Source organism: Malaya genurostris, chromosome 3 (genome assembly GCF_030247185.1).
Source record: "Malaya genurostris strain Urasoe2022 chromosome 3, Malgen_1.1, whole genome shotgun sequence".
NCBI lineage: Eukaryota > Metazoa > Arthropoda > Insecta > Diptera > Culicidae > Malaya > Malaya genurostris.
Window position 1 is genome coordinate 40572395 of NC_080572.1, and position 23835 is coordinate 40596229.

Consider the following 23835-nt stretch of genomic DNA (forward strand, 5'->3'; position numbering starts at 1 on the left):
TTTTTGCGAGGTCGGGCAGATTCTTCACCAAGTTGAATTTAATTCTGTCCAACCCAGGAGCGTTATTGTTACAAGACATGAGTGCTATGGAAAATTCCATCATTGAAAAGGGGCTATCAATGGAACCATTATTTGAAAAAGATTCCCTAATAATGCTATGCGTAGGAACAGAATCTGGACAAACTTTCCTCGCAAAATCAAATATCCATCGGTTCGAGTATTCCTCACTCTCATTTCCTACGTTACGATTCCTCATTCGTCTTGCCGTATTCCAAAGAGTGCTCATTGAGGTTTCTCTTGACAAACCTTCGACAAAATGTCTCCAATAGCTACATTTCTTGGCCCGAAGTATGCTCTTGTACTTGGTTTCTAAAGTCAAGAATTTTTCAAAATTCTGAGGAGTTCCTCCTCCTCGTTTTAAAAACGTCTTGAAGGCATTTTGTTTCGCGTGCTTAGCATCTGAGCACTCTTTGTCCCACCAAGGGTTTGGAGGCCTTCTGTTAGACGATGTACCAAGAAATCGTTTGGTTTGGGCTTGTTCTGCGGCCTCCAGAATCGCACAAACGAGGAAGTCATATTCTTCAAGTGGGGGGAGCTCTTCCATTGAAGTTAAGGCACTTGAAATATTACTTTGGTATTTAATCCAGTCAATATTTTTTGTCAAATCATATGGAATATTAACTGAATTAGCAATGCCTTTGTTACTGCTAATTGAGATGATGATTGGTAAATGATCGCTACCGTGTAAATCAGGAAATACTTTCCAGGTGCAATCTAGTCGAATTGAAGTCGAGCAGAGAGATAAATCTAATGCACTTGGACTAATGATCTTTCCCGTGGTATGGATCAGCGTTGAAAATTTTCACATCAGGCTTGTCGGAAACATCAATCTGTTGTGGACATCACGTACGACCATCATTCAAGGTTACCCAATAACATGCAAACAAGTCACCGGTCCCGCGTGTTGTGCACAGAAATCTCAATTTACGAACGAAAGCAGTAGTTCGCATTTATGATAATATTCAGTCGCATTTTGTTGTGAATATTATTGTATATACTTTTTAATGCACTTGACGATGACATATTAGTAACTGAAATTTAAATTTAAATCTGTTGAGGAGAATTTGAAAATTGCATTTGTAGTGTCATCATGATCGGTCGTGTCTCGTACACGTTTTTTTTGTTAAGACTTCAAAAACTGTCTTGTATTCAGGTACCATTTTCAATTACTGCCAAGGAGATGGATAATAGATGAATGAAATCAAATCACCGAAGAAACGTTTCGAGCCTCGAACCATTTCCTAACCGTAGAGATGCTTAACCATCTAAGCTACTCTGAGATCGCAAGTAAGTTTTTCGGTTTTAAATAACAATTTATAAAGGATTTGTAATTGATTCATTTATGATTACCTGTTTTATAACAGCAATAACCAAATCCTCTTTTGATATGTATTATGATAATTTGTAAATTGTTTATAAAGCTTTTCAAAAATAGTTTTCATGGCCTAACAACTAGGTAATATTTTAGCCTTATCAGTGGTTTGTAGTTACATTGCAACTAACCAAAAACGAACAAACTAAAGCTAGAATGAAACAATGCATACGCTCTCAATCAGTGTTGGGAAAAAATCAAAATTTTTCGCAAGTGATTTTCAGAAAAAAAATCTCTTCTTAATCCACCTAGTGGTGTGATAATACTTTTCTCTTGTCAAAGCTCTAATGAAAACATTTTTCGATAATTTCTGACACGAATTTGGGCGGTTACGTAACTTATATCAGCCAATTGATCTTCGGGTTTGATTCACAACCCGATAGTAGCTTTCAAACGTGCTTAAGCTTGTAGAAATTGATACAGCCATCTCCGAGAAAATTGTGTGAGGAAAAAGTTACAGTTACAGACATTGGCGGCGGCGGAGAGATATAGGTTGAGAGGCGAAGGGGGCGGCGAAGTTATCCTTGGTACCTTTTTTTAGCTCGCCTTAGATCTTTCCGGAGATTGAGTTCAGCTTTGTTTTTGCTCACTAAAGCAACGAAGGAGGCGGCAAATTTATTACTTTGCCCCGAGCGCCAAATTTCCTCGATACGCCACTGGTTACAGAGTTGTATACAAAATAGGACTGAGCACAATGACATTTAAAAACCTGTTTTAATCCACCTAGTGGTGTAATGATGCCTTTCTCATATCAATCATACTATCCTATATAATACTGTGGTATTCTTCAAAATGATTTTCTTCAATTCTTAAAAGAATAACCGAAATCGGTTTGTTTGACCGTCTACTGATGAAAACTATCAATTGGAGAAGATTTGAGGAAGATTTTCGATTTAGAAATTTTTTTACGGTTTTTCGCCCTTTTCAGTGATGGTATAAAATTTTCAACACACTTTACCAACGACACGACCTGCCACTCGACTATCAAAACTGTATCGCAAATTTAACTACCCCTCAGTAACTGGCAATGTCAAAACGGATTTGCTTGGAAAAATGTTGGAACTGGCAACACAAGTTGGTAAGTTATTGATTTTGAAAAACAGTTACCAGTAGCCTTGGTAACTACTTATGGAATGTAAACAAAAACAAGAGATTCTCACTTGAAACGAAACCACTGAGTGTAGTTGGCCGCTGGCAGGTATTAAATTTATTCTTTCAGAGAGTTTTAAGTCATTTTGTTTTAATTTGTATCTTTTTCTTGCCAGTCAGATACCTCTAGCTTCGCCTATCAGCTCGATGTTTCTTTCCATGATCTCAAAGTCACGGTCACAAAATCAACATCGTCGGTGAAGCCAAAGAGCTGTACGTACTTTCGGAAGATCGTGTTGATCCGCGCTCTTCGAAGCAATATTGAACAAGAGACAAAAGAATCCAAAACCTTGCCGTAGCCCTCTCTGAGACTTGAAACGACTCGAGAGCGTTCCAGATACTTGGACGTAGCACATTACTGTATCCATCGTTGCCTCGACCAATCACGTGAAATGTGGAATAATTCCATAACTATTTCAAACTGTTTGTTTATTTATTCTGGTACTCCTCGGTAACTAGTTCATAGCAACTGAAACAGTGTTGCTCGAATAGTTAGTTTTTTGTCATTTTCAAGGGGTCGCTATATTTATGGTAACTGGTGGTAAATCGCTCACGAACACTTTTCATTCCAATTTTTCTTCGGAGTGTCTGGTCGTGTCGTCGACTTTACCCTATATTTCCGGATCCGGAAGTCGGATCCGGATGAAATTCAGGAATTACGTATGGGGCCACAGGGCCTTTCATTTGAATCTAAGTTCGTGAAAATCGTTTATTTTCGTAAAAAGCGTTTATTTTCCCTGGTAGTCTGAATTCCTTCTATGTAATCCTTCAAAGCAAGATTTGTATCAAACATTAGACTACAAATGTTTTACTCGATCAGACCATGCCAATTAGGTTACATGATTATGATTTAGTTCAATAATAGTAGCTGTGTGCTTATGCTGAAAGATAGTTCGTTGTGTTTTGCCACATTTAATGAAAAAGAAGTATCTATGACTATCTTTATAACAAACCTTGAACTGAATCCATTCACGAGCCACCGTTTCGCTTGTAAATGAAGATTGCTGACCACGACATCTCCAACAAATCAATCCATTTTTAAGCGTACATTATTGAAGCAATGCTTCCGAATCAAGTTAAATGAGGCAAATCCATCAACAAATCACCGAATTACAAGTGTTTTATATTATGTCCGAAAAATCTATCACCGATAAGTGAAAATTGGCCTGCTAGTCACCGGGGAATCGTAATCAACAGCTTATTGGTATTCAATATATTCAAGCCAAGACGGTGTGCAGCAGACGGAAAATAGCATCCACAAACAGCACACAGTGCAAAAACGACTTTCTACTGAGCAAAAGGATATAACTCAGTTTTGGCATCCACTCATTAGACTAGCTACTTATTTTGTTCACAGGCTGTCACCGAATAAAGTGGAAATTGAGGCATAGCGCATATTTACAAATACCCGGGTTGGCGGTTCAAGGCACAGGGCGCTGGTCTTACAAGTCATATGTTTGAGCTCCGACCTGGAAGGATTCATCGTGTCAGTAGGATCGTAGCACTAGCCATGCAATGATTCTCTACGCTATGAATCGACTGCGAAGTCTGTTGAAATATAACCAAATTCTACAAAAAGGAATGTAATGCCAAGACTTTGCTTTACTACATATTTATATTTTAAGTTTTGTGCGATGGTTCGGACCGATATTTTTTCATGCACGTAAATCCACCTTACACTGAACGAAGCAGAACTGCTACTGAATGAAATGCGAGGTGTTGAGCAACGATCGAAACCGTCGGCTGTGTGAGAGAAATCAAAAGGATGACATCATTGTAGCATGCTGTGATTGGTTCGTGAAAACATAGGTCGATTCAAACCAATGTTTCAATGGTAAGGGAGACCGGGACTAAGCCGGACACTTTCGGGAAATTGAAAAAAACATCCATTAAAACTTGGTTTTAGCTTCAACCTTCAACTACAATTCCCAACTTGTGGTTTGGAAAAATATGCATTAGTTTTCTTAAAAAGTCGCGATGACGTGACCCAAAACCCAAAATTTCAAAAACTGCGGGACGAAATCGGACATTTCTTATAAATTGTAAAAACACCAATTACACCTAGGTTCTTACCCAATTTATCTTTACAGTCATGTAACTTCAACTTTCAACTACAATTCCCAATTTATAACATGGAAACACATGCATTAGTTTATGTACCAAGTTACCAGGAAGTGACCAACCCAGAATCTAATATTTAGGTACTAAACCGGACTCCCTATGGGACTAAACCGGGCTATGAAGTTTCATACAAAAATGAAGAAACGAACACAGTAGGGCGCCAAATCTTTAGATAACCTAACGAGCGCAAAAGAAATGCAATCTTGTTCGAATGAATCGTTTGTTGGTTCCAACCTTACGTGATACATAATCCTGCCCACTGGGAATATAAGTCTTGCCTCGAAACTTCACGCCCTGCAGAACCAAATAATTTATGTTGAAACTAACTCTAGAGTCTTTATTAAAGGCTTTTTGATTGTTTCGCTTTGAATCAATTTATAGTAAAGCTAGTTTAAAGTTTACCACGTAATCGAAAGCACTCAATAATCACAGGATTCAGCACAAAATAAACATTTGAAAACACTAACCAGACCGTTATTTGAATGCACAGAAATCAAGTATACCCAAAAAAATTAGAAAACATCCAAAAACAAATTTCAGTAAAAAACGAACACCTTTTGACACGAACACGATTGACACCAAACTGAATGGACTCAGCGTCATCAACCTAACAGACATCTGTCTGTCACATGAAAGTGTGTTTGCAAAGTCATGATTTATGGTAAATCGCTAATCGCTAGTCAAGAAAATATTTAAGCTGTCCTATTAAACCCTACGTCCGGACTAGCCCCGGTCTCCCCTATGCTATTAAAATATTGAAAACACGTTGCCATACATGTTAAAGTTAAATGTTTCCGAATCGGTTGATTGTAAAGTTATATCAATCCATCAACAAATGACTGAGTTATTATCGTTCAAAATTATGACAGAAAACGGTTACGCGTCTAGTTTTGCATTTTTAAATTGGAACATTTATTGTCTAAGCTGATGGAACAATCAATTACGATCGATATTCGTCATTTTCAGACACAAATAGTGGTAAAATATAATAGTTGAAAAATTAAAATATTCCATATAAACCCGTTCGTGTGGCAACACTGGCTTCCTGTCCTTTGTCGATTTTTTTTCCATATGCGATCAACACTCATGAAAAGTACAAAAACGAGCCAAAATTTAATCGAGTGTCGTTCTTCTCTTATCTACTTGAAATACGAATTTAGATCTAGGAGGCTATGGGCTCTTACCGCCCTAACATAACGAGAAGGAAAAAAACGAACGCGCCTGCACATACATACATACATACACTCAACGTACGTGGAAGCAGCATCCCGCGAGGCTCACCAATCAAACCGGTATGCTATGCTGCCGTAAGTGCGGAAACGATTCACGACTTGTATTACAACCGATTGCCGGCTCCGATGTTCAGCAGGCTCCGGGTCAGACCGAAAGACGTGGCTAATGCTAAAAATCGTACCAGAAGCGTCATCCAACCGCTGTTTTTGGTATCTGCAAGAAAAAAAGAAAAAAGAAAAGAATCATATCACAAAGTGTAATCGAACCCCGGTGCAATCCACCATCCGAGCAATACTGCCCTCGAGAAGTAGAATCTGTTAGGTTTGCGAGAAGCCAACCACAGACTGGTTCGCCTGTGCTTTGAAGTTCTGTGAGTGGAATGAAAAGAGAAATCTCAGCTGAGCTAGCCAAGGATGGGTCGGAGCACACTTGCTGGAATCCTAAGTTCAGATCCTAGTAGGGTTGACTGAAAATGTCACTTGAGAATTTAACAGATTGTGGCTAACTCTCATTACGATATAAAGCATTTTCAGCAGGCTCAGTATAAAATTCCTGAGAAATGAAATTTAAAAGACAAAATTTAAAGTCTTCGGGTAAGGTGCAGTAAGCAAATAAGTCCTACAAAACAATAGTAAATCGATCAGATTCCTTGCACAGTACGCCAAATTGATCAACGAAGACGGCATCAGCGTCAATATTGCCAAGAAAACAGCATTGTTAGTTAATGTGGTGTGCACAATATGCTACAAGAAACATGTGTTATAAACAGTATTATTTACTGTTAATTTCAGAGACGATCTCTTCAATAAATGAAACTATCCAAGGGGAGGACGCTTAGAACAATGTGCCAATCACACATTAACACGATGCGTTGGTGCATTTATCAATATTGGCACTTTCGTTTTCATACAGTTGCACAGTTGCGGCACACAAAGGGCTCAGTTTTGACAAGTATCTGTTTCATGGGGCACAGCATGGCACACTAAGACTCACAGTATATCACGTGTTTTTTTAGGAGCACAATATAGTTTGTGTTAAGCGACTCTCCCCTTGAAACTATCTTTAATTTTTTTCTATGAAAAGATGCTGAAGATCTACTTGCAAGCGAGTTGAATTCGGATTGCTTCCGGTCTCGTTCATTAACTGTCATTAACCACTTACGGTTGGCATTACAAACAGAATGAACAAAAAAAAACGATTCAGAAATTATCGAATTTAATGACCAAAAGGCATTGACATTGCGACTATCGCAAACAACGTCAAGGCGCAATTCACAACCTTCGGCAACCAGCCATTGTTGAAAAAAGCAAAAGTATTTTGTACTTACCAATAAATCTTCGCGAAAAGTGACATTATTCCATTAACAACACTGTACTAAGTGAATTGATATATTTTTTGGAAATTTTCATCGACAACTTAAAAAGAATACTGTTTCTGTATTTTTCTACAATAGCTATTGTAAATTACCAAGTGTAAAGACAATAAACCAGTGGGCTCCATTTCATAGCCACTTCACTGAAGTTTTCGGAAATTGCAGACTTGATTTTCACAGCATTCAATATTTCTGAATCACTAAAGATCGGTATTCCTTCCAATAGCTAGAACTTTTTTTAAGCAGCTATCAGCTCAATAGCCAATTCTCCCGGGGTTTGTATTATTTGATGGATAATTTATCATCCGTCGCTAATAATTCAATCACTGCTCTGCAGTGGAATTGTCGAATTTGATTTATTTATAGAGCAATTTCAGAAATGCTTAGCAGATCATCAGACTCGACCTTCGCCGATTTGGATGAAACTTTGCACATGGCTTCAGTATGGCAAACCATAAGTTTTGAAGCGATGGAGAGGTCAATCCGACTCATGACTGATTTTTAAAAAGGGCGTATGTATTTTTGCATATCACGAAAATTGTCTTTTTCAAATCGTTGTAACTCGGAAACCGTTAATTGTACAAAAATGGCGTTCAGGAACAAGTTGTAGAGAATCGATCGGGCACTTTAAAAAAAAATATACACAGAAAAAATTTTATTTTTTTTTCTCAATAAGGCGGCCACAAATATTTTTTTTTAATTATGTCACCCCCCACCCCCCACCCCCCCTTCAAAAGAAATCAATTTGATGAAGGGGAAAATATTATTTAGTTACATTGATTTTTTTATCAGTTGATCAAAATTTTTCAGTGTAGAAGAGAAAACATGTTTTAAAATGGATTTTTTCGGTAGGTATACGTATTCCGTAGTTTTAGCGCTGGGTAAAACATAAACAAATATTTGTCAGTTATAGTATCCACTAGCGCTGCCAACTATATCGATTTTTGTACTCGATACTGGAATACAGATAAGCTCTCTTAAACACCGATAATTCAATTCTTACAGATATATATCGGTTTTCAGTTTTTGTGTTCGGTTTCCTAGGATTAAACCAGGTTGAGCGATCTTTCCTTTTTTTCTCGCAAAACCAGTGTAGATCGATTTAGAATTTTTCGGGATAGATATTGAACAGATAGATTTTTCCGCCAAATACAGATTTTCGAAAAACAAAACTGTTGGCAGCTCTGGTATCCACATATTAATCAAAGTTCATTGTCATGTGAGATCTATCATGATATTATTCAACCAGATACAAAATTAGTGAACAGTCATGGTAAGTTTCAAAAACAATTTTCAATAGATCCTCAAAACACACTTGCTTCACAGGAAGAAACAATATCGGTGGCAGTACGCGTTGAACGTGGGAAAAAGTTGATTCAACAATCGGTTGTATCTGTTCAGACCACCGATGCTTTTCTATTAGTGATCGAGCGAGTAACTGGTCCAATTCCTGGCGCAAAATTGCAAATACACAAGGTACTTGCGGGAAACAAATCTTTCAACAAGAAGGATCTTTTCGACGTTGATGTTTCATCAAAGCTATGCGACGTGATTTCCGCACTAGGATCGTGTTCCAAAATGCTGCACTGCTGCTGTATGCTGCACGAAGAGATTCCGGATACTCGGCCAAAGACAAATGCATTTCAAAAAATAATGCAAAACGCTGCTACGTTAAAAATCCCAGAAAAGCATGAAATTAGAGATGGTCGAGATATAATCTTCAACAAAGTGGTCGACTATCTAAGTAAACATAAACTCGGTTTCCGCACATTCCAAAAAACCGAAATGGATATGTTCATGTCATCATTGGTTTCTGTAATCTGGACTCTCAATGGACACTGACATAAGATAGAATCCACCTTGCGTTCAACCGATTGCATCCCTGTTGCTTTACGATTCCAACCAGATCATGGTATAACCTTCAGGGTTCTCCATCATAATAGCATGAAGAAGAGAAGCTGTTCAAGACTTGAATCAGCTGATTTGATTAACTGCTTTGAAAAACTCGACAGATTGATTTCTAATTCTTTTCTCAAAACAACGGAATGGGCTGCTGTGTTAAATGATATTGAACAAATGAAGCTGGGTTTGGCAAAATACATCGACCATATTAATCAAGCCGATATCAACCGAAAAGCTTGTCTATCACACTCTGAAATTCGTGAAAACCGATCCATACGATTGATACCTGGTTCTTCTACGCGAAGTGAAATTAAAAAAGTACTCTATAACACTCTAGAAGATCATCTTTCGAAGCAACAATGTAGAAGTTAATATGATATTTTTTGCACCGGTTGATAGACGAGCGAAATACAACTATATATCTGGTTTAGTCCTTCCATTCGCTGTACATATTTATCGATCTCATAAGCCAGTGGCAACTTTCATCTGGCGCATTCCTGATATCGAGGATACATCTGCCTTTGCCACAACTATTGCTAGGATTGAGGCAAATATCGTATCAACTGTCCAGTCTGATAAGAAAAAGAAGGCACGTGAATTGTTTTATGGCACGACAAACTGGACGAAAAAGAAAACCAATCAGTTTATTTTGCTGATAGAAGGTGTTGTATATGCTTTATATGTCTATGACAATATTTACAAACGATCTTTTACGTAGATAACGACACAGACGAAGAGTGCTCGCCCTCGAATGTTAAAGATAGTGTTAAGTTACTCATCGACGAATGCTATGAATTAGATGAGATCGTCGATATAGAAAAGGATGCACGAGATTGCCGAATGGATTCAAACATTTTTGGGAGGCTACCGCGCAGGTATTAGCAGAGAATGACTACGCTGTTGCGGAAGAGAGGCGTCATGGGGAAACATCTTGGATTTCTCCATTATGTGTATCATTGCGAGATCTGATGGATAAATGTGAAAGGAAAATGGAAGAAATATTCCCCCACTGTGATCAGAACGTTATCCCATCATACGAATATTTTCGTATCCAATTTCAACCAAGGAACAGCAAATCCGCTGTTAGTAAACGTTATTATGGTCGTTTTGATGTCAAATTTGGTTTGCAGAAACGAACCCTTCATAAAGCTCATGTGGACCAGCATTATGGAGCTAAACAGTTTCAGTATTTTAAAAAAATGGCTGGTGAGTATTCAACGTTCGCTAAACTCTGATTTCAATTCTAATAATACAAAATTAGGACTTTTCTCAGCGCATTCTTTGGTCTTTCTGATGGATGACAAAGCGTCCATTCCGGTTGGATTTGTAGGAGCTCCAGTTAGTGCAACCAGACGGCAACGCTCTGTGCTTATGGCAGGGTTAGATCACAGGGGATTAAATGCTATGGATCATGACAATATTCCCCAACATCTTGTCCCATCAGTCTCATTGAAGTTAGTTCCTCCGAAGGAGATCAACGAATCATGGTACGGAGGTGAACCACTGATCATCCTTAAGGATGCAATATTTCAAGCATCTAGTGCTTTTAGACATGCCTCTGAGCTGATCAAACACCTATCTGACACTGACAAACAGAAACCCATGATGTTTATTGGGACAGATGGAGGACCAGATCATAACGTGACATCGATACAGGTTATTCTCAGCTACATTTCGTTGTTTTTAGATCAAGATTTGGATTACTTGTGCACCGTTAGAACATCGCCAAATTTCTCGGTTATCAACCCAGCCGAAAGATTCATGAGCACAGCTAATATTGCATTGATGGGAGTATCTTTGGCACGCAATTCCCTAGGCAAAGATGAGCAAAAGATACATTCTCTACTGTCAAAAAAACAGTGGAGAGATGCCCAAGCGAAGCACCCGAATGTCGATTATAGAAAAATGGCTTTGGATGGAACTAAAGATGCTCGAAGCCTGTTAAAAAAACGATTTGAGTCCTTAACGTATAAGGGAAATAAAGTAATAGTTGGGGATCCTTCTTCCGAAGATGAGATCGATGCGCTGAAACGCAGAATATCTAATATATGGAATGAAATTAGAATGGATAAAAAACTTTCTAAGCAACAGGTTCTTAATAACTCTTTATTTTCGAAATTTTTCGAATCACATGTAAGATCGACAATGTATGCTCTACAAATCAAAAAGTGTACTGATCACCAATGCAAGTTTCACCTGAAAAGGCGAATGGATACGGTCGATTTCGATAAAATACTGTGGATGCCATCACCAGAACCAATTGATGACAAATTCAAGGATTTTGAATCTGTCTATGGTCACCAAGAACCGCACGATAGGCATGTACCTAGTAAAAATTCGAAAACTGCGTTTATTGAGTCAGCTTTACCAAAACCTTCATTTCCACTTGCTGCATCCCGTGCACGAATGATTGCTATCTGCACTGAATGCAATTTTCCTCGCCTTTTGTATTCTAAATATGCGTTGAGTAAGGATGATGCTGCGACCTTAAATATATATCTGGAGGAAAAACTATTCATTTGTGGGGCACAACTGGAAGAATTTCCAGATGTTTTTCAAAATTATAAACTGAATTGCTTTGATCCTGTTTCGCTGCATTATTATCAGGCTGGCCCCTCGCTTCCAGATTTCCATTAATTGTGTTCGGAGTGTTTGAACAATTCAACTGTTGCTACCGTTAATAAAATGCTTTTTTGTAAAAGATGCTACGCAAATGAGAAAAACAGCGCACCAAAAACTGTAGATCGTCTTCAAAAAGGCCGACCTAAGAAGCAATAAAATGCTGTTACCATGAATATTCAATTTGAAATACACTTGTTATACCATTGAAAATAATTTTTAATTTGCATTTATCTTTTATTTTTTTTTGTCCCCCCCCCCCCCTTCACCATGAAATCATCAGATGGACAAAACTAAAAAAAAATATTTGTATCGGCCTAATTACAAAATAATCCGAAAAAAAGCATGGTTTTGATTTTTTTTGATAATGTTTATTTTAAAGCTGTTATTAAAACCTACAGATTGATGACTATCTCATCCGTGCCTTTTGAAAAATGAAGAAGTTACAGCTACAACAGTTTACGGGTCTCGTTGTAATTTGGAAACCGTTCATCGTACAAAAATGGCGTCCAGGAATACGTTGTAGGGAATCAATAGAACACTCTAAAAAAAATACACTGAAAAAAATTGATTTTTTTCTCAATAATTTCAAAATGAACAAAAAAAAATCAGGGTTTCGATTTTTTTATAGTTTTTATTTTAAAGCTTTTATTAAAACCTACAGATTGATGGCTATGCCATCCGTGCCTTTTGAAAATTGAAGAAGTTACAGCTAAAATAATTTACAGATACACTCGAAAATTCAAGTTCTTGTTGAAAGATAATCAGTAGAATATTATTCTGCAGGTTAATGGCAATAGATTTGTTTATGATATCCTTTCTTCTAAAAGTAGCTGTTCTTGAGATACTTGGATATTTAATTATAACACAATTTTTTATATTTCCATGAATTGTTTATTTGCTTGCTATATCTACAATTATTACATGTACATGAATAATTATTAATTATGTTTAAGGTTTTATTTATGTCTGACCGAGCTGCCTTGCAGTACAAAAACATAAAAATTGCAAGTCTCTGTAAATTTAAATCAATGTATAACAGTTCGGCTGAAAAGTTCGTATCGTTTAATAGAAACACACATTTTTTTGCCAAAGTTCGTTTTTATTATTCAACATAATTGCCATCAGAGGCGATACAGCGATTATAGCGATCTTCCAACTTTTCGATACCATTTTTGTAGTACGATTTGTCCTTTGCCTCGAAATAGGCCTCAGTTTCAGCGATTACCTCTTCATTGCTTCTAAATTTTTTACCAGCGAGCATTCTCTTGAGGTCTGAGAACAGGAAAAAGTCACTGTGGGCCAAATCTGGAGAATACGGTGGATGAGGGAGCAATTCGAAGCCCGATTCGTTCAATTTCAGCATGGTTTTCAGCGACTTGTGACACGGTGCATTGTCTTGATGAAACAAAACTTTTTTTATCTTCAAATGAGGCCGTTTTTTGAAATTTCGTCCTTCAAACGCTCTAATAACGCTATATAATAGTCACTGTTGATGGTTTTTCCCTTTTCAAGGTAGTCGATGAAAATTATACCATGCGAATCCCAAAATACAGACGCCATAACCTTACCGGCCGATTGTTGAGTCTTTCCACGCTTTGGGTTCGGTTCATCGCGTACAGTCCACTCAGCTGACTGTCGATTGGACTCCGGAGTGAAGTGATGGAGCCATGTTTCGTCCATTGTTATATATCGACGAAAAAAATCGGTTTTATTTCGATATAACAGCTCCAAACACTGCTCAGAATCATCAATTCGTTGTTGTTTTTGATCGATTGTGAGCTCACGCGGCACCCATTTTGCACAAAGCTTTCTCATATCCAAATATTCGTGAATAATATGTCCAACACGTTCCTTTGATATCTTTAGGGTGTCAGCTATCTCGATCAACTTCACTTTACGGTCATTGAAAATCATTTTGTGGATTTTTTTCACGTTTTCATCGGTAACAGCCTCTTTTGGACGTCCACTGCGTTCATCGTCTTCGGTGCTCATATGACCAGTACGAAATTTTGCAAACCACTTACGAATTGTTGCTTCGCCCGGTGCAGAGTCTGGATAACACTCATCAAGCCATTTTTTGGTATCGGCGGCACTTTTTTTCATCAAAAGGTAGTGTTTCATCAACACACGAAATTCCTTTTTTTCCATTTTTTTCACAATAACAAAAGTAGCTTCATTCAAAATGCAATATCTCACAAACTAATAATCAGACAGCTGTCAAATTTATACACGTATCTTTTGAAGGTTGGTACTAACTGAAAATGGTATGGATTTAATTCTAGTGGCGCCCTCTCATAGAAACGATACCAACTTTTCAGCCGATCTGTTAACATTGATGCTGAGTGGCATTTTTTGCAACTTCTCATGGTAAAGGACCATGTGATGCACTCGCGGGTAATTTAAAGCGAACGACTTGAAAGCTTGGCTAAACTACATATACAGCCAATCACAACTGCAAAACAATTATATGAATGGGCAGAGCAGAGACATCGAGATGCATTCACGGCCATGTCTTTTTGTTACGTGTCACAAGAAGAATACGAACGGGGTGTGACCGGGTAAAAAATCAAATTTTTTTCAGTGTATTTTTTAGGGTGCCCTATTGATTCCCTACAACTTCTTCCTGGACGCCATTTTTATACGATGAACGGTTTCCGAATTACAACGAGTCCCGTAAACTGTTCTAGCTGTAACTTCATTTTTCAAAAGGCATGGATTGGATAGCCATCAATCTGTAGGATTTAATAACAGCTTTAAAATAAAAATTATCAAAAAAAAAACCATGCTTTTTTTTTAATTTAACTTTTTCGGATTATTTTGTAATTATTGAGTATTTTGTTCAGTGTATATTTTTTTAGAGTGCCCAATCGATTCCCTACAACTTCTTCCTGAACGCCATTTTTGTACAATGAACGGTTTCCGAATAACAACGATTTGAAAAAAGGCAATTTTTGTGAAATGCAAAAATACATACGCCCTTTTTAAAAATCAGTCGTGAGTCGGATTGACCTCTCCATCGGTTCAAAACTTATGGTTTGCCATACTGAAGTCATGTGCAAAGTTTCGTCCAAATCGGAGAAGGTCGATTCTGATTTTGTCACTTTTTCGTCTACTCATTCCTTGAATTGCTCTATAGTTTTATTGCATCAAACATGGCTTTAAATTTTAATGACTTCAACATTATACGTCTCGACTGAGACTTTCCGTTTGGGGGAGTGCTTTTAGAAATTAAGAAATATTTTTCCTTTTATAGATTAAATATTCCTTGCTTGCTTGTCAAATAAACATTAAAGGAAAAGACATTTGTATAGCTTCGGTTTATCTTCCTCCAAGAGCACAAGTTAGACAGCGACAGCCTCATGAAATGGTCGAAGCCCTTCCTGCTCCACGATTGATTCTGAGAGATTTCAATTCGCACGGAGCGATGTGGGATTCCGTTTACAATGATAGCAGATCATCTTTAATATATAAATTTTGGTAGTATGTCACGGATCCCAAGACCTCCTGCACGTCCAAGTGCATTAGATTTAGCTCTTTGCTCGACTTCAATTCGACTAGATTGCTCCTGGAAAATACTTCCTGATTTGCATGGTAGCGATCATTTACCAATTATCGTCTCAATTAGCTGTACCATTTGCATTGCTAATTCAGTTAATATATCATATGATTAAACAAAAAAATATTGACTGGATGAATTACCAAAGTTTATTACGTCAAGCGTCCTAAATTCAATGAAAGAGCTTCCCGCACTTGAGGAATATGACTTCCTCGTTTGTTCGATTCTGGAGGCCACAGACCAAGCCCAAACCAAACAATTTCCTGATCCAATGATAAACAGAAAGCCTCTAAACCCTTGGAGTGCTCAGAGCCCGAATTCGCAAGACAAAATGCTTGCAGGATGTTTCTAAAACGGGGAGGAACTCCTCAGAACTTCGAAAACTTCGACCAGAAATTGTAACTATTGGAGACATTTTGTCGAAGGTTTGTCTAGAGAAACTTCAATAAGTACTCTTTGAAGCAAGGTCAGACGAATGAGGAATCGTAACGTGGGCAATTAGAGTGAGGAATACTCGAACCGATGGTTTTTTGGCTTTGCTACGAAAGTTTACCCAGACTCTGTTCCTGCACAGAACATTATTTGGGAATCTCCTCCAAAAAATTGTCCCATTGGTAGCCCCTTTTCAATGATGGAATTTTCTATAGCACTCTTGTCTTGTTATAATAATTCATTTCAACTTGATAGAGTGCAACTAGGTGAAAAATCTGCTTGGCCTCGCAAAAAGACGCTTGAGCAAAACATGGTACCACCTGACTGGAGGTAAGCGAAAATTAACGCCATTCAAAAGCCGGGCAAATCAGCTTTCAATCCAAACTCATATAGACCCATTACAATATTGTACTGCATCAGAAAATTGTTCGAAAAATTATTTTTCGACGTTGTGGTGGAGACGAACGGTTTGTTGTCAGATACTCGGTTTGGCTTCCGTAGAAGTAAAGAGACGAATCTGACATCCAAATTGCCTTCGCTCGAAAACAACAAATGTCATCTATATTTTTGGACATAAAATTAGCTTTTGATTCAGTTTCCATTGATGTTCTTTAGGAAAAGCTTCACCAACATGGACTTCCATCGGTTATAAATAACTATTTGCACAACAGCTGTCCAATATCCTCATGTACACTAAGACAATTGGCAGATGTTGGCGAGGTTTCAATTACTGAACTCAAAGCTGTTAATCTGCGAAAACCATTGCAAGATACCTTAGATAACGTGTCCGTTTGGGCTGTTCAAGCGGGTATCGAACTCTCCGCAGAGAAAACAAATCTGGCTTTTTTTCAAGAAAGCATGATTCCGCGCAGCTTCAGCTTCATATGATGGGAAGAATTATCGCGCAGGTTTTGACCTCGGGCTGTGGTTTGATTCCAAATGCACGTGGGGAGGACACATTAGGTATCTGATAACAAAATGCCAACAAAGAGTAAATTTTCTTCGAGCAACAACAGGATCTTGGTGGGGTGCTCATCCGGAAGATCTAATAAAATTGTATCAGACAACGATACTTTTAGTAAAGGAATATGGATGTGTTTGCATTCGTTCCGCTTCAAACTCTCATATTATCAAATTGGAGCGAATTGAGTATCGTTGTTTTCGAATTACCTTAGGCTACATGCATTCGACTCATACAATGAGTCTTGAAGTTCTGGCGGGAGTTCTTCCATTGAAAGATCGCTTTTGGGAACTTTCATCACGACTACTAATAAGATGTGAGGCACCGAATCCCCTGGTTATTGATAACTGCGAAAGGCTAGTTGAGCTTCAATCTCAAACAAGATTCATGACAATATATTTTAACCATATGTCACAGGAAATCAACCCTTCAAGATATATTCCTAACCGTGTCAGTATTCTAGACGTTCCTGACTCAACTCTATTTTTCGACACATCCATGTAACGCGAAGTGCGTGGAATCCCGGATCACCTATGCTCGATGGAAAACCCACAAATCTTTTCAAGTAAGTTCAGGATTATTTATCCTGAGAAAATGTTTCACATGGACAAGGGTTCACGAATTGAAAATTTTGGTATGTTAAATAATAATGTTTCGGCCTCATTTAGACTATATTAACCTGCTCCTGTTTATATAGCAGAGATAGCAGCAGTTCATAATAGCTTGAGTATAATCAACACATTATCTAAAAATCATTAGTTCCTCTTATCAGATAGCCATTCGCTCAAACATGGGTTGCAAAAATGATCCGTTTTTCTTGGTCTAAATAAGACAGTACCTGAACGACATATTGAATAGTAATTATCATATCACTATAGTCTGGATCCCAGCTCATTCCTTTATTCTTGACAATGAGAGAGCCGATATTTTAGTCAAACGTGGTGCTCTTGAGGGTGAAATTTATGAGCGACCGATTGCTTTCAACGCATACTACAGCGCGTCTCGCCAAAGGACACTTGGAAACTGGCTAGCTTCATGGGAAGAGGATGATCTGGGTCGGTAGATGTACTCCATTATTCCTAAAACATCGACATATTTCCTGGGCTGAATGTGATGACCAGACTCATGTCTAATCACTACACGTTAGACGATCATCTTCTTCAAATTGGACTCCCCGAGACTAATCGTTTTGCTTGTGGCGAAAGTTATCGCGATATAATCATGCGTGGAGTATCGTGATGTCAGATCTCAACTACTAAAGACTGTTCCAGAAAGTATGAACGCAACCAAAAACTGCTGCCATTTGGCAATGGTTCAGAATCTGTCAATTTTTATGACTGCGTCCTGTTGTTTACACTCTTCTCTAACCACTTGTGCAGTGGTTATTTCGGTTTCATTAGTTTGTTTCGAAATGCGTGGACCTCCAGCAAATCAACGTGGAAAAATTGTGTACAAATGGTGCACAGAACGCGGACTGTTACTGAGAAAGATAGCAAAAATGGAAGAAGTAAGTGAAAAAGCCGTGTGAAATGCAATCAGGAAGTTCGGTGAGGATAACACCTTTGAGGATAAATCGAAAACGGGTCGAAAAAATGGTCCTGCTAACCCTCAGTGGGATAAACGTATACTGAAGGCGTTCGAGCAAAAGAAGGAGGTTTCAGTTTGGGATGTAGCCAAAAAAGTGGGCACTTCGAAGTCAAATGTTCTTCGTGCTAAAGAACGTTTGAATCTTCGAACCTATAAGTAGCAGAAACAATCAAAACGTAGTCCGAAACAAGAAGCATCGATCAGGCCGAGGGTTCGAAAGCTGTACAATACGATTCTTGCTGGAAATTTGTACTGCATAATCATGGACGACGAAACCTACGTGAAACTCGATTACAAATCCTTGCCGGGACCACAATATTATACGGTGCGAGAAGGGAAAGTGTTAAACCAGTCCGAGACATCGATTGAAGTCCAAAAATTCGGAAGAATGCTATGGTCTAGCAAGCAATTTGTAGCTGCGGTAAGATTTCGAAACCCTTCATCACCACTGCTTCAACGAACAGCGAAATATTCATCAAGGAATATTCACAAAACCGACTTCTACCCATGATTCGAAGCCACAAGAATCCTGTTGTCTTTTGGTGAGATCTTGCATCTTGCCACTACTCGAAATCAGCGGTAGAATGGTATACTACTAAAAATGTCACTTTCGTCCCAAAAGACATGAATCCACCAAATTTCCCACAACCTCGACCAATTGACGAATTTTGGGTATTAACGAAGGCACATCTTAGGAAACATGTCTCGGCAGCCGAAACCATTCAACAGTTCGAAAAAGATTGGAAAAAAGTGTCAAAACTTGTCGCCAAGAAGTCTGTACGGAATTTAATGAGGAACGTTCGCAAGAATGTGCGCCAGCTAGTCTACAATGGCTAAGTAGCAAATGTTGAGAATAATATTCTGTTGTTGTAGTCTAATATTATCGGTAAATCGAATAAAATTTGAATATCTAACACTTGTGAATTATTTGCAGCGAAATTAAAGTGCGTCCATACTTTCTGGGACAGACTTTAAACTCTTTGCGTACCCAAGATAGATTATCCAATGTTCCAGTTAGTGACAGACCATTGGAGTTCCAGTTTAAATTATGATTCCTTTTATGTTAGCCTCCCCTCTTGAGTTCAACCAATAGCCAGCTATCTTACATTGAATTTGAGTGATGTACTGATACAAACAAACCTGAAATAGGTATAAGTTCATTTACAGTATATACAAAAGTAAATGTTATTTTTTAATGTAATTGATAGCAGCTAACCGTTTGTTTAAAACAGTGTTCTTGAGTATACCAATATTATATTCAATGAAACTATTAGTGATATGCTTCATTAAATACAAACCGTTGTGACTATATTCGAAATGTATTGGGTTTAAAGTACTATATATGGTGGATGCTACGGTAAGGAAAAGTTAATGTATATAAAAATAAACGTATTTATGAGAAATACGTACGAGTTATAATAACGCGTACTCTGACGATGGTCTGTTTTCATGTGAGACATTGCTGTTGTTCATGATCAAGATCATTTTGATCATAAAATCATGAACAGATATCATGACTTCATGAAAAGAACAATTAAGCTAGTATTATGAACTGATAAAGTCATTACCAGTTAGAATGCGTTTCACTTACCAATTTGCGTGCTTCCATTGTTGCTGTACAGCAGATTCTCGTTGAAGGGAATCTCCTTGAAGTCCAGCACGTTGGTCACCTCATCGGACGAGGCGATATTCGGATTGGCTTGCTGCACTGTCAGAACTCGAGCCGAAGTCGGTCGGAGCCGTACCACTGCCGGTGACTGCTGGGGAGCTCCAAGCTGGTAGGTTCGCCCGCTGCCACCCACTGGAAGCACCACAATCGACGGTCGGGATGTTGATGAAGGCGGTTGTTCCTCTACGGGCTGATCTTCCAACTCTGTTGAATGTTTGGTCGTTACTAGAACCGATGTCGTTTCGCCGTAGCTCGTGGTTGACGTTGTGGAGCCTGCCGTTGAAGGACTTGCACTTGGATGACTAATCGTCATTGAAGTACTGCCATCAGAATCCAGGACAGAGTTATACTCTATCGCCGATTTACTACTTACATCTGAGGAGAATTTAACCTATTAGTCGTATGCCGTGACTCCGAGAAGCCTACATGAACGAACCTATGAATACAGTTTCCTTGGTTTTAGCGTACTCGGTTCCGTTGATACCCAGCATGCATTTGACAACGTCATCCGGTTGAATACTTTCGTACAGTACCAACTGGATGCTGATCGAGCTATCGTACAATTCGGTTTGTGTCAGCAACACATTACTGGTTACATTCTCTAGCTGATGCTCGTTGATCCACAGTGACAACATCGGGCGCGGGAAAATGCCATAAGCACTGCAAAGGACCGTGACTAGGTTGCTGATGTCGCTATTGTAGTATTTCAACACGAAACTGGATTCTGGAACTAGTTCGAAGCAACAATTACCGTACTATTCCAGAAGCTACTGTTGAAAAAATATATATCATACATACCAATCACTAACATCGAAGCAGATCGGGTATCCTCCGATTGAAACGTTGACACGGCACACGCGTACTCTCCGGTGAAATTCTTCAGGGGTCTTATCAGAGCCAGTGCCCGGTGTTTGTGCATCTCTTCGTCGCTGACGGTGTAGCTTCGATTGACCTGATATTTCATTGCATTAAACCCCAGCGGCGAACGTCTCGGGGGGATCCATTGATAGATCAGTTTCCCATTGAAGTACCATTTCAGAACGAAACCCTTCTCGTGCACATCAATCTCATACTCGCAGTCCAGAATTAGATGGTCATTGTTGTTATGCCGACGCCCGGTTTGGTCCCGTGACGACGGCACCAACTCATCCGTACCGGTATCGGTATCGTACCGGTAGATGGCTTTGCCCCGACCACCACCGGCATACAATTCATTGCTTTCGTCGTGCTGCCGGTGATAATGTTCCAGGATGTAGGCTTGTGGCACCGATAGGCGAGTGATTTTGACACAATCACAATCTGCAAAGAAGACAAACACAAGAAAAAAATGCGGTTAACTGGCGGAAACAAATTGATGATGATTGCGGCCGAATCGAACAAATAAGTTTGCGGTAGCTCGTTTCAAATGAAAAGTCGTTTTAAAGCTATATGCTGAAATAACAAATTTCGGTTCTTCTCCCTTTCTAAATTATTTTATCCTTCTTTGCGATGTTATGTTAAGGAGCAATTTACAATCTTAGAAAAACGACCATGATTGCAAAACGCAATAGTAATTTCCTTCGCAGCCTTCGAGCGAAAATTCAAAAGAGGAATATCAGTTTGTTTAAAAACTTTTTTCTAAACAAAGTGATTTTATTTTTCTTTAAGATTTATCAAGCAGTATCGGAGGAAACTGCGCTTTAAAAAATAGCTGTTTCCTGAGATTGTAAGTAGAACCATAACAGTTTTTGCATTCGAAGTTTTAATCTAGTTATCGGATTCAAAACACTGAAACTGAAAATCAGCAGCAATTTGATTTAGAGAAAAAGTTCCTGCAATGGGAGAGTGTTTCTTTTGATGTGATACACATCCTTGTTTTAATCACTAATATTATTTCACCTACGGATTGGAAATATTTCTACGTATCGATTTAAATCTATCAAGCTAAGTATTCTCTATTATATATGCATAATTGAAACTTTGATTATTAGCGCGCAGTGTCCTATTTTGTCTGCTACAAAATGCGGGTTAGTAATGTCACCGACATAACTGGAATGTTGTTTTTCACACTTTGGAATATAGAATTTAGGCACTTTTATTTCTTCGTTTCTAGAATTGTTATGCTGCATCTATACTAAAGTACGACTTATTGACGACAAAGATATTCTACCATATAAATAAATAACCCGAAACAAATACAGTTTTTTTAATTAGAATACTCGGTAGAGATAAATTTTGCATAATCCTTAGGTATCCTTATTTATCTACACTAAAATTTTGGGTCATGACTGAATTCTTAAACTGAATTCAAGAATTAAATTCGAAATCTGAAACAGGCTCAGAATTCAGTTGTTAAATTCAGATCAAGAGATCCAGATCAAGAAATCAGGTCATCTATTTGGTTCTAGAACTGAACTCATTTTCAGATTCCATGTTCCGAGTTTAGTTTCAGTGCCGTAGTGAAGGTGAGGCGAGTGAGGCGACCGCCTCCGGAGCCAAAATTCAGGAGGCACCAAAACATGATGGAATAAGTAAAAATTTGTTGTACAATTAGTTTATGAAATCATTAATTTCTTGCGGTTTCTTCAGGGAAAACTATTTAAATTATATTCAGCTTCAGATTATAGTAATATACAGCTACAAAAATCCGATGAGATACCGTCGTAATCATTTTTTTTTCATAAAGTTTTTTTACACTTAAGTTTATCGCGGCCGTTTTACAGTAAAAAGTATTTATTCTTTTTGCTGGATCTTGTTGTAATTTTTTTCCGTGGAGAAGAGGTGCTTCCGCTGTTATCTAGCGAATGAAGAGGGAGCAGTGGTTCGCTATGCACACTTCCATCCATTGGTTCAATATCACTGTTATTGACGGAAAAATCGTTATTTTTTTTTCACGGGCATTGGGTAGGTTATTAGCTGCAGCTGTTTTTTTTTGTCGTGAATACGACCTACTTTACTATGGGGAACCGTTTCAAAATTTACCCTGTACAAGAATGGGCAGATCTTTATCGCGAATATTTCTTGATGTACTAAACACAACAACATACATTTTTCTACAAACTATGGGAAATATGATCATGAATTTGTGATTAAATTTTCAACAGTGTGAGAAAACCATAAATAATTGAAAAACAAAGTTTTCTAAAACTTGTGGAAATAATGAGGAAAATTCATCACGCTTGCTTACCTTTTTCGCACCCGGACGACGGTTTTCAGGTAGTCAGGCACATATCAGTTCCGATTATCTACTGGACGAGTATAAAAGGAAAACTTTTATTGAAAATCTTTCATTTCTTCTAGTGCTTCCGACGGAACTGAATGTCGTGATGAGCAGAGATGCCAGGTAAAAATTTGAAATATCTTCAGACAGGGTTGCAAAAGTCTGTACATCCGAAAAAAAATCTGCAGTCAGTAATAATGTCTTGCTGGCAGCAATTCCTCTCGCTAAGCTGACTTGGCGAGCAAAAAAAAACAACTTTGATCGAAAGTATGCGAAAAAATGATTTTCAAAAGTCTGCACAACAACAAATGTCTGTAGCAATATGTACGAAATCTGCAGATCTGGCATCTCTGGTGGTGCGGTTCTCCCACCAACATCAGTAAGAACGATCCAAGTTCCAAGCAGTCGGCAATGAAAGCAGACCTTTTGCGTGGTACAAAACCTCAGAATTATGTTTCAGGAACTTAGTTCCAGAATACAGGTTTAGAATTCAGAACCTGCATGTTGGAACTGGATTCCGAAACTGAATTTAGTTTCGAAACTAGTTGAAAAACTAAATTTCAATTGTATTCTGAGCCTGTTCTAAGTTCTGAATTTAGT

The 23835-nt window shown here is 38.2% G+C and overlaps 1 protein-coding gene across 1 annotated transcript; it reads right to left on the reverse strand.

The window, feature by feature from the left end:
• Positions 1-220: 220 nt before the first annotated feature.
• LOC131433775 (uncharacterized) lies at positions 221-21342 on the reverse strand (the record flags this gene model as incomplete). Its single annotated transcript, XM_058600369.1, has 4 exons — positions 221-6148; positions 19959-20411; positions 20473-20766; positions 20835-21342. Coding segments are annotated over 4 exons (1365 nt in total), but the record flags the coding sequence as incomplete, so codon positions are not given.
• Positions 21343-23835: the final 2493 nt, after the last annotated feature.